We start from the raw sequence: 12,257 nt of genomic DNA on the forward strand, positions 1-12,257 counted from the left end.
GAATTCATTCAGGACTCAGCAGAGAAATGAAGAGGCTTGGGAGGGGTAGTGGCCAGAGGGCAGAATGACACGCTCCAAAACACATCAAATGGCATTATTTTTAAGGCAGTATGTACAGTCAAGACAGTTCCAGAATTATAAAAAAATGAATCTCCTGAATTAGAAAAACATTCTAAATCCCAAAGTTTTAGTTTTACCAAAATCACACCTTTATTCATCATTTGAAAACTATAGAATGAATGTCAAGGAAGGAAACTGTCTTTTAAATAACAGGACAGGGAAGGGGGCTTTTCCACAAAGAAATGGCAACCTGCTTGCGAACCACCATCTCACCCAGAGATGCCATTAATTATAGGAAAGGGTCTTCAGAGTATTGAGAGAAATGAGCCCTCCGTGCAGAATTCCAGATCCAACAGCAGAATAAAAACATTTGCAGACATAAACACTGGATGAGAGCTTATCCACTGGCCCATCTTGTTAGAAAGACCAAAAGATCTAATTCCACCAGAACGGAAATAAACCCAGCAAGAACAGAGACAGCATGTGAGAACAATGGGAGCTGCAGACAAACACTGCGTTAAGTGCGGGTGTGGCTTTCTATCTTACCACTGGTAAAGTGGAAGAAGGCCACCAACACTGACACCTAACCAGCTGCTCTCCTACAAAAATCTTTCCTCAAATGTCAAACATGAAAACCTAAGATTAAATTTCATGACATATCTATATATCTAGAGTTTTTATTATAAAGATGTATCACTAAATATATATAAATATATCTGAATCATTTCAATATAAGGATACAGTGTATTAGCAAGTTTTGATTTTAAAAATGAACTCATTATAATAGTTTTAGAAAATAGAGAAAATAAAAAGACTGAAATAATTATTCATACCCACATTACCAAAAGGTAATGTCAACATTTTCTCATATTCTTTTAAGACCTTTTTAAGCATTTTGTGGTTGATATTATGGACATACATTTGTTTCCTCCATTGCTTTCATTAGCATTATCCACTATCATAAAACTCTTCAAAATATTGCTGTAATTGATGCCTGATACTCATCATGTAAATATAATTTATTTACTGTTTGCTAATGTAGAGCATTCCAGACATTTTTATATCATAAGCAGTCCTCAGGTTCATATATTTTTGCATGGATCTTTTCCATTATTCCCTAAGCACAGAGTTCCTAAGTGACATCAGGGCATTAGGTGCGTTTGGTCTCAGGCCTGCACTTTCTCTGTCATCTGTGAACTGTGAGACCCACAAGTGCTGTCTCCTCCCCCTTTTCTGAATACAGCTGTCCCGTTCTTCTCCCTCTCTGGCAACTTTTCATCAATATCCAGTCTTTTCTTGCCTTTATTTTCTTAGTTTTATGCTCCTGGGATTGCAACCTTGGTCGCCATCTTGACTATCAACTGACATTAATATAATCCTAGGCTTACATAAGGATTTCTATTAAAGCTTTTCCTTGGATGCTGCTAATTCTGGGGTCCTTGTCATAGTAAACCTTTACATGCCTCATTGCCTCCTGAAAATATCCAGCTAAAATTATGTCTAAAGTAGAAAGTACCTTTCCTGCCAAAATAACCTCGTCTGTGATTTTACTCCTATTTCTTTACATAGCTGTATGATTCAAGTCAGTAGGACTTGAGCTATAGAGACCTTCCCTTTTTTTTTTTTTTCCTGGTGGAACAATGATCTATTCAGTTAGGAGCCCTCTGGATTTCTTTGGTTTTGTTTGTCCCACTTTTCTTCTATTTCCGGTGCTACTATTTCTGAATATCTATTATTGTCTTTCCTTTAGAAAGTAAACACATCAACATGTTTCAAAATTTTAAGTATTACCAATTTTGGATTTTAAGGTGTGAAGCAGTGTACAAAAAGCAGACAGAGCTTTTAACAAGAAATTAATCTTTTTTCCTTCTCTTTTTTTGATTTAGTAGTCTGTATGCCTTGGTTTAACACCTATAAGAGACTTGGCCTATATCATCTTTTAAAAACATTTCTTCGAGAACCAGGCAGCGTGTTACCAGTGTCTGGGCCCTACATTACTGTATCCGCTTAACCCCACCAGTCTGTTTCAAGGCAGGCAGGTGAGACTCTTCTGAGATCCGTCTGGATCCATGTTTTTTTCCAGTGTGGGGAGGAGCTGGTGATGCCAGCGTGCCAGGAGCCATGCTTGACCAGGATGGTGGTCGATCAGCTCCATGCTAGAGGCCCTTGTGAGGAGATGAGGCAGTGAGCAGAGGCTGGGATGAAGGTGCTGCCGGGAGTGAGCGTGTTTGGGACTGGCACCTCAGCCCGGGTCTTGTCCCACTGCTAAGAGCAGAAGGGTTCACCGTGGAGGCCCTGTGGGGGAAGACAGAGGAGGAGGCAAAGCAGCTTGCCGAGGAGATGAACATCACCTTCTACACCAGCCGCACTGACGATGTCTTGCTGCACCAGGATGTGAACCTGGTGTGCATCAACATCCCGCCTCCACTCACCCGGCAGATATCTGTGAAAGCCCTAGGTATTGGGAAGAATGTGGTCTGTGAGAAGGCAGCAACCTCATGGACTCCTTCCGGATAGTGACAGCCTCCTGCTACTATGCACAGCTGAAGAGCCTGGTGGGGAACGTGCTGTGCTTCCTGCCTGCCTTCGCGTGCACGAAGCAGCTGATTGCAGAGCATTATGTTGGCGCGGTGACAATCTGTGATGCCCGCATCTACATAGCCAGCCTGCTCAGCCCCAGCTATGTCTGGGTCTGTGAGGTGCTCCTGGGTGGCGGGGGCCTGCACACCATGGGCACCTACATCATGGACCTGTTGACCCACCTGACCGGCCAGAAAGCTGAGAAGGTGCACGGGCTGCTCAAGACATTTGTGAGGCAGAATTCTGGCATCCGAGGCATCTGGCATGTCAGCAGCAATGACTTCTGTTTTTTCCAAATGCTCATGGGTAGAGGAGTATGCAGCACAGTGATACTTAACTTCAATGTGCCAGGCACCTTTGTGCATGAAGTCATGGTGGTGGGCTCTGCGGGGTGCCTTGTTGCTCGCGGAGCTGATCTCTATGGGCAAAAGAACTCTGCCACACAAGGAGCTGCTAGTGAGGGACTCACTGGCTGTGGGTGCAGGGCTGCCTGAACAGGGGCCTCAGGATGTCCCGCTGCTCTACCTGAAGGGCATGGTCTACATGGTGCAGGCCTTGTACCAGTCCTTCCAGGGGCAAGGGAACAGCTGCACCTGGGACCGCACCCCTTTCTCTATGGCGGCCTCATTCAAGGATGGGCTCTACATGCAGAGTGCGGCAGATGCCATCAAAAAGTCAAGCCGATCTGGGGAGTGGGAGACTGTGGAGGTTCTGACAGAGGAGCTTAATGCCTACCTGAACCTGTACGAGGCACTTCAGCGGAATAACCTATGAGCCTGCGGTTGGGCTCCCTGCCATGGGGCACAGGGATTAGGGAGGGAGCAATAATGAAGGTATGGCTGGCTATGGCAGAGACAGTGTCATTCATTTAGTAATTCAGCTTGGCCTAGGGTAGACAGAAGATTGAAGGTGGCCCAGGGAAATCTCCCTTCCATCTGCTCATTTACTCCTCAGACTTGAGGAGCCTACTGCCACAGCCTACTTACTACCTGTTACCACCGCCAACATGCCTACTACCACAGCCTAGACTAGCATTGTTGTGTAGGGCAGATCTGCCGCCAGGCCTCTTCATGACTCTGCTAGTGAGCAAGACCAGTAAGAGTCCAGTTTGGGCTCTTCAACCTGATGTGATCTGAGAGAATGGAAAAGTTTAGCAAAGAGCCGCCTGGGCTGAGGTCTGAGCAGAAATGATAAGAAGTCTTGTTATCTGCATGCCCTCCTTCAGGCCTGGGGCAGCTCAGGCTGGTGAGGCAAGTCATCCCTCAGGGATCTTTACCTGCCGTCCCATCTGACTGCATCAGGCTGACCTGCAAGGAGGAAGGGCTTTGTATTCAGTAAGCTCTCGGGCTGTTGACTTAGAGCAAAGGCCTCTGACTTGGAGAGCCATAGAACATTTGGTGACTGTCACTATAAATCACAAAATGTTAAGAAAAAAACCCCAAACAAACAAATTTCTTCAAATACTATCCTTATCATCTTTCAGTGAAAATAATCTTTAAAATTCTTGACAGTTTATCATAAGTATGACTATGTTTGCTTTATCCTAAATATGAAGAGAAGAGCTCTTGAGTAACAAAACCCATATTGCTATTTACAAAGAAGCTACTGCAGATTATGATTTCTTTGTAGTTCTTTATGTTTTTAAAATGCATCTCACTAAGGGTATATGAAGAGTTATGTATTAAAGTTATTTGAAATGTCCTTTTTGGGATATATAGTTTTGTTATTAATTTTATATAGTTACATTCATGGTTTCCATTAATTTTTAACTTATAGGATTGGTTTAAAATTATTGTACTTTTCTTTTTTTTTTTTTTTTTGTTTCTGTTTTTGATTTTTGAGATAGGGCCTCGCTTTGTATCCCAGGCTGACTTCAAACCTGTAGTGATCCTCCAGCTTCATGTTTATTGCATTTTTATGGCTTAAGGTAAAACAAAGGAATCCATAAGATCTATTGTTTTTTCTCCTGACTCCTTCATCACATTGTCTGATCCTGGAAACATTTAATTTCACTTATTCTTTGTATGCTTCTGCCACACACATGACAAAACAACATACATAGTTTCTTGCATTTTGTTTCTTCTCTTAATAGTACATCTTGGACATCTCTGTGTATTATTTGACCCAACTATTCATCATTAGTTATCGAAGTATACTATGCAGAATTCTTTATAACAGACAGTCACAAGTCTTCTTTCTTTCTGTCCTTCACTACACTAACCCTACAGCTTCCTTTTGTTGAGCTGGGGACCAACACACGATCCAATCCAGCTAGACATTGATCAGGATGGGGTCTTCCCAAACAATCAAGACTACTTCGCATTTTATAAATGTTTAATTAGCTTCCACCAGTCTATTGTGTAAAGCTCAAGTTCCTTCATGTAGCTCTGGCTCCACTTTACTTTTCCTTTTTCATATGCTGGAAGTTCTTAGCCTTGGCTGTGTGAAGCCTAGTTCAAAGGATTATACATCTAGATCTAGACTTACGACTCACACCCTGAGCAGGGTTTTAAATAGCCTGGAGAGAAATGCAGCTCAGGCTGACCAGCTACACCGAGTAGGCCTGCATGTGGGATGGCCTCAGGCAGCCGAGCACATCCTGCGCTCACATGTGAACAGCATCCACTCTGTTCAGGTTTAGAACCCTGAGATCTCTTCTACCTACAGACAAGGTGTGATTGAACTATAAGGCCCACGTTTAAACTTTAAAAGTTAGAGATACATTGCTGCTAATCCCCCTCAAAATCCTCCCCTTGCTTCAAACATATTTATTCCATAGTTCTTGCTACTTTCTCAAGCAGATCCTAAGTGGTCTTTTCTGAGTGTCTTTAGAAGGTGTGATAAAAAATACATTGAATGTAGCTGCCGAACACCATCCAGTAGAAAAGCAGGCTCCTAAAAACATTGCCATGTGTCTTCAGCCACCCTGCTCACCAGATCCGGGATTGTGTGATTGCTGGCTCTTCCTCAAAGTGAAAATGATCACGAAAAGTCAGTGTTTCACACCAACTCAGGATAGTGCAGCCATGACAGCTCAAGTATAGAAAAGGACTTCCAGACGTCCTTCAGAAAGTAGCAACTACAACGGGATAAACGTGCTCAAGATTAGAGGTAATGCTCTGGGGAGATACTGCCTTATATCATTATAATTTCTTTAAAATTTTAAACATTCACCATATTTGGCAGATCTCATGTCTATCAATCTATCTAGTTCCTTTATTATTTGAGACAGTCTCAGTACAGAGTTCAGGCTGCTTGAAATCACAGCAACCCTCCTTCCTCAGCCTCCTGAGGGCTGGGATCACAAGTACGCACCACCACACCTGGCTAGTCTATCCCCTTTTAACCTTGAGTTACTTTGCTTTTTGCTTGTTTGGTTTTGGATTTTTTTGAAACAGTCTGGCTATACAGCCCAAGCTGGCCTTGAACCTTTGACAATCCTCCTGACTCCTGAGTGCTGGGACTACAGGAGTGTACCACCACACATGGCTATTTTGTATTTCTTATAACCAAGAAAATCCTGCCCTAGTGCAGGCATCAAGTAACTACTGAAGGATTTATGTTGGAAAGCAGAATTATGCCTGACACTAAAGCCATGAGGTTAACAACAGAAGATGGAGGAAAATTAAGTCACCTGTGAAGGAGCTGGGGAGGCAGAGGAGCAGGAGAAAAGTGAGTGGAGAGCGATACTAAGGAAGACAGTAGAGGCCTCTGTTTTAAAGAAGAAACAGGAAGACTGTGTAAGATTGAGCAATGCCAACCAGACTTGGTAACTAGGCCAATGGTACCTTTGTGAGCAAAGATTACCGTGGCATGAGGAACAAAGATTACAGGGTTGGAGGTGCACTTGTGTGGTGAGGGACTGGAGGTGAGTTTCTCCATCTCGAGGACCCTCAGATGCCCAGGTGAGGGCCACAGATGACAGCTACAGAGAGGCTTTTTCTTTTTTAGAAGACGGCCTGGCATAGGTTTCAGGGGAGGGAACACAAATGGGAAGACTGATAGAAACCTTGACAGACTTGCTGGAAAAGGGTGGTGGTAGGAAGCAGCACAAGCCAGAGGGGTCGTTTGTGATGCTGTTAAGGACAGCAAAACTCAGTAACAAGGCTTAGGACGTGCCAGGCATGCCTCCAGGCCTTCAGACGTATCACATGAATTAGGGCTGGGTGGAGATGATGACACTGGGAAGGAGAAGTTGAAGCAATGTGCACCGGAAAATCAAAGCTGTCTCTCCAAATATAAAGATACAGTTACGTATCAGTAATCTGAAAGAAAAGGGGGAAAAGTGTGGGGAGCTTAAAAAGTAGTAGCTTGAAGAACAGGAGAGGAAGTTAATGGGAAACATACATGTTTTCTAGAATAGTAATTCAAGGATTTGCCACTGTCTCCTATAGTACTCAGACACACTAGTTCAGAGCTCGGAGCCAAGCTCTACTGACCCAAGGCTGGAAGTCCCGAGTGGAATGGGACAGAACAAGAGTTCCAGGAAGCTGAAAAGCCTGGTGGAGGGTGGTTAAAGCACAAGCAATAGGACAGATACAGAAGAACGGGACTCTGGTAGACACTGATGGACAGGCAAGAAGAAAGCAGGAGAGAAACCTACACACAGAGAATCAATTGCTTCTCATCCCTCACTCTTCTGAGTAGACAGCCAAGCAGCAGGTTGCCACGGTGTAATTGTCACCCTCAAGTTCAGGGTTCTTCCCACAGTCTCCTTGGACAGGTGAGACCGTGCTACCCAAGGCCCAGAGCCTTTGGCAACATGGAAGAGTTGGTCAGACACATCAGACCTTGCCCCCAAATTCCTCAATCATGGTGGGCATCTGCACAGAATTTCCAAATACTTCACATGCGTATTAAGTTGAAGCACTAGAATAGACAGATGAAGGAGAGTGGAAATGCCCTGGACTTGTCATAATATTACTGCTAAAAAGCTAGAGGTAAGAGGCAGATATGTTCTGTCTGGGGTGCTCTTGAACAAGGAGATTCAATGTATTCTTTTTACCTGTAACTTAAATACCTTCCCTCATGATTTAAAATTCTTCAAACAGGGCCGGGGAGATAGCTCAGTGGACTAAGTGTCTGTTTTGACAAGCACAGGGAGCAAGGTCTGGATCCCGAGTCCCGCTCCTAGGCACGCTGAGCTGGTGACCGAGTCCCTGTGTGGTGGAGCACACCTGCAATCCCAGCGCTGGACAGGCTGAAAACTGGAGGATCACTACAAGTCTGAGCTGTGTAGTGAGACCCTGTACCAAATACATAAATGAAAAAAAGAACATTTATAGTTCTCCAAACTGGTAATTCACACTGTACCCTAGCTGCTCTTTTGTAGGTACGATATGTCAACATTCTGTGTACCTCTTTATCACACTTATCTCTAAACATTGTGCTTATCAAAAACAGGTTCTTCTTGATAATGCAGTTAGTTGGTACAACTGCACAAATTTAACACTCTACTATCACCAGATTGTAAAAGTCAACGTACCCAAGTGACCTCATCTCCACATCGGGAACTTCTTAACACCCCAAATACATATTATTTAGAAATTACCCATAGCTGCCCAACCTGTGGTCCAGAACCTTCCAAATTTATCTCCAAATACAAGAGCTTGTTTCTGCATTTCTGTATTTCTTTCTGTTTCTCTATTTCACACCCAGGAGCCATCTCTGTTTGCTTAAATTTATACGTTTACACCTGACTTGAACTTGACTTTCAAGATCCTTTCATCCCTCAGTGGTTATTTCTTAATGTGAACTTTAGGAGACTGCACAAGAGAAAGCATAAATTCCCGCTTAGTTTTTTTTTTTGTTTTTTTTTTTTTTCTTTTTCTTTTTCTTTATTGCTGTATTTAGGACAGGGTCTACAGGGTTTCATTACATAGACTGGACTCCTAGCGATTCTCCTGTTTTCAGTCTCCCAAGAGCTGGGACTACGGCGCCGCCACCATGCCCAATGTCCATTGATCAGCGGGCCTCGAGGGCGGGGCTGGCAAGGCACGCGGAGGATTAGCACACCGGGGATCGAACCCCAGCCACCGCGCTCTCCCTAGGCAGGCGCTAAATTTAGTCCGCTCAGCTATTAGGACGGCCCTCTGTTTAGTTTTGAGATGCTTCCACTTTGAATAGGAGAGCCTAACTTTGTCTCCACAGAAAATGCACACACACACCCCCATGATAAATCCGGGAGATGGCTCAGTAGAATAAGCGCTTCCTTGGCAAGCGAAAGAGTCTGAGTTCAATCCCCGGTTCTGGGAAAAAAAAAAATCTGTCCGCATTGACTGCCAAACCCATTTAAGGAGGGTTCTGCAGCTGGCGACACACACACACCCACACACCCATCTGCTGCCGGGTCAGCGCTTAATGAGGCCGTGCCTTCTCCCCAACATCCGTATTTTGAGGCTGCGGGCGTGATTACGTTCTGATCTGCCTTCCCCTCTCCTCTGTGCAAAAGTGAATCCGGTCCCCGGACACTGGGTGGGCGCGACGTTTCCAGAGAACGCGGACTTCCACCTTCAGCACTCGGCCACAGGCGGAGGGCGGCGGGGGCCTGGGTCGCCCCTCGGCCCAGCGGCCGCGACCTGAGACCGACTGGGCGCGGCGTCCGCGCAGGGCCAGCGGGTCCCGGCCCCATCCGTCCGGGACGCCACGGCACAGACGGTCGCCCTTCCTGCCCAGCCCCTCCGCGCTCTCGCGCCTCTCTCCACCCGCGGACTCGCAGTCGGTCTCCGCCGCTACCTTCCGACCTACTGCCCCAAGTCCGGACTGGCTGCGCGCACGCGCACTGAGTAGCGGGCCGGGGGGGGGGGGGAGGGGGGGCTGCGTCTGGCGGGCTCTGCGCAGGCGCGCGCGGCTCGGCTCGGCTCGGCTCGTGTTGGCTCGGCCAGACTCGCCTGGGCTCGTGTTTTCCCGGCTGAACTCGGTTGGGCTCGGCTCGCGAGCTAGCGGCAGGGCGACTTCGGCTCGCGGAGTGATAGCTTGGGTCCCCGAGGCGGCGGCGGCGCTGACGGGAGCACCATGTTCCTCCACTCCGTCAACCTCTGGAACCTGGCGTTCTACGTCTTCATGGTCTTTCTGGCCACCCTGGGGTTGTGGGACGTGTTCTTCGGCTTCGAGGAGAACAAGTGCAGCATGAGTTACATGTTTGAGTATCCCGAGTACCAGGTGAGGGTCCGCCGGCGCCCGGGCGCGGGACGCGATCCCGGAGCCGCGGTCGTGGTCCCCGCCCGCCCGCGCCTGCCTCCGTTTCCCCGGAGAGGCGGCTTCTCCGGCGCCCCCTCCTGCCCTCGCAGCCGGTTTTCGCTGCGGGCTGGGCTCCCGCCGGGTGGCTGCCCCGCGCCCGTCCGGTGTCCCCGTCGCGCCCGGCTCGGACTGTCCCGCCGTCCCCGTCCGCGCAGCTGCCGTCCCGGCGGGCTCCGCGGTCCGGCAGAGCAGGCGGCGCGCGGGTGCGGGCGCCCGGGGAAGCTCTGGGGCTGGGGCGCCTGCCGCTCAGTCCGCGGTGCCGGGGCGCCTGCTGCTCGGTCCAGCCGCCGGGGAGCTGGGTGCGCCCGTGCCCGGGACCTGCGCCCACCTGTGCCTGGGAGCTGGGGCCGCCGCCGCTGTGGACCCCGTCCGCGCGTGTTGCACTCCTGTGTGTTGTGCGCCTGTGTGTGTGCTGCTTCCCCGCGACCAACTGGTAAGGCCCCTTACCAGTTGCACACAAAATCTGTCCTGGGTTATCTTTCCCCGCCGCGTTGCAATTCAAGAGTGACCTGGCCCCTGCTCCCCATCCCGTCGCTGCTGCTCCTTCGGAGTGCCCCCAGTCAGCCGCTTCGTCGTAGAATTTGCATTGATGGCCAGCTGTGAAAACATAGTCACAAATGACACCACCGTCCGGAGAAATCTCTCCCAAGTGATGCTTTTTCTTCCAGGTGCATCTCTCTTTTCAGTGTATGTGCTGCGAAGCGAGCATTCGGAGTGCATCTCCTAACGGTGGAACCCCTAGTATAAGAACTTGTATAAAATGCATATGCACCACAGTGCACATTGATAAAGTGCATTTTTAGAGCTCAGTACTTTTAAAACCACGGCAGATTTTTTTGATGAAGGTTTCAAGTCAGTGCTTCTGTGTACCTGATACTGTGAAGGGAGCACACTACTTACACTGTTATTAATTGGGTCTTAAGATTACCTAAGATTTCAGTTGCTGAAAGGCATCACTTTCCCGTGGGCAAAATTCCAGTAAATTTAGATTTTATTCATTCGGAAAGATTCTGTCCTTGGTTTTGCACCAGTGGTTATGAGGGGGTGGGAACGTTGTGGTTCGGGTGCAATTGAAGGGAACATTTTGACATGTTACTGCTGTCTTAATTTCTAAGCAAATGAACTGGAATGGCTTACCAGAGTCCAATGGTTAAATACATGGGCTTTTAGTGTTTTTTTCTTTTTAAACTGGAAATAAAGCTTATAATCCCCTTTCATTGCCTATGATTTAATAATTATGAAGCTTCCAAATAGATTGCAGTGGGTCACTAGTTTTGTACTGCACTGAAGACTTGGGTTAAAGGCATTTTGGAACAATACAGTACTAATTCCCATTTATTTTTAGACTCCCACAATTACTGAAGCTGTTGTAATATTTGCAGTTGTAGAAATTGTTTTCCTCAGTATTGGCAGCAAAGCATATGGGCCTCACAGATGAATTTCCTGCCTCATAAAATGACTAGAAAGACGAAATTAATGTAGTTGATTCAAAAGAGCTATTTAGCTTGTTTGTTGTTGAGTAGAGTGTATTAGTTATTTTGGCTCAGATTGCTTTCTTGGGGTTTTGTACTCCTGAGAAATTTGTTAGTACAGTAGTAATTACTGGGGCAGAAGTTTCTGACACATATTTTGAGCAGATTTTGTTTTTATGGTGTAAAATGCTGTTCACTATAGTGTTTACATTCGTCTTAGTCTATATATTTTGCACAGCAGGTTTTTACAAATACAGTTAAAACCTGCCTGTAGATGTGGGTCATTTTGAATGTTGTTTCCGAGAATTTTAGATAAATGAGGTCACTTTTATATAAATGAAAATGTTCTAAAGGTACTTTTTTAATTTTTATTTTTTTAAGATACTTTATACCTTTATGTAATTACATTTCATCAGCTTTCCAAGTCTCTTCAGGCTGCTGTGTGTCAAGCGCCCTGTCTTACCCGGCTTTCTTCTCTTTCTGGCATCTTTCTCCTCTGCTGTGCTGCTGATTTGCTTCAACTAGCCAGCCAGGCCAGGAAATGCACAAGCAGTTTAGTCTCCATTTTTTTTCAAGGTTGTATGGGAATTTGAAACTCTGTGCTTAAAATACTGAAGTTTTGAATTTAAAGTTGATTCTCCACTCCCTGTGGCTCTCCTCCACTCACCTGTCGGGAGCAAACATTTCGTGACTGTATCTTTGGTCTGCCAAGCAAGAGCCGCGTTACCCTTTCAAAGCTTCCTGCCTGTTCCTTTTTTTTTTTTTTTTCTTCAAAGTTTTATTGATAAACAGATAGCAATGAGAAAGTTTCAAATCCAATCGGAAGTACAGTTTCAACAAATAATACACTGCATATATTCTTCTTAGTGGTTAATTGCTGTACAAGAAGTGGACTTGTGATCCTAT

General features: G+C 46.3%; 1 protein-coding gene and 1 pseudogene across 1 annotated transcript in view; both read left to right on the top strand.

Annotated features, from left to right (window-relative positions):
- The first annotated feature begins 2,260 nt into the window (after positions 1–2,260).
- Positions 2,261–3,414, top strand: LOC101577123 (annotated as a pseudogene).
- Positions 3,415–9,066: 5,652 nt separating this feature from the next.
- The window catches only part of Pgap1 (post-GPI attachment to proteins 1), a 71,593-nt gene continuing 68,402 nt past the window's right edge, over positions 9,067–12,257 (top strand). The window contains exon 1 of the mRNA XM_004628609.2: positions 9,067–9,801. Within this exon, the coding sequence (XP_004628666.1) occupies positions 9,655–9,801 (147 nt within the window). The 5' untranslated portion in view covers positions 9,067–9,654. The remainder of the gene's footprint in view (positions 9,802–12,257) is intronic.

Source organism: Octodon degus, unplaced genomic scaffold (assembly GCF_000260255.1).
Source record: "Octodon degus isolate 3935 unplaced genomic scaffold, OctDeg1.0 scaffold00025, whole genome shotgun sequence".
In the NCBI taxonomy this organism is placed as follows: domain Eukaryota; kingdom Metazoa; phylum Chordata; class Mammalia; order Rodentia; family Octodontidae; genus Octodon; species Octodon degus.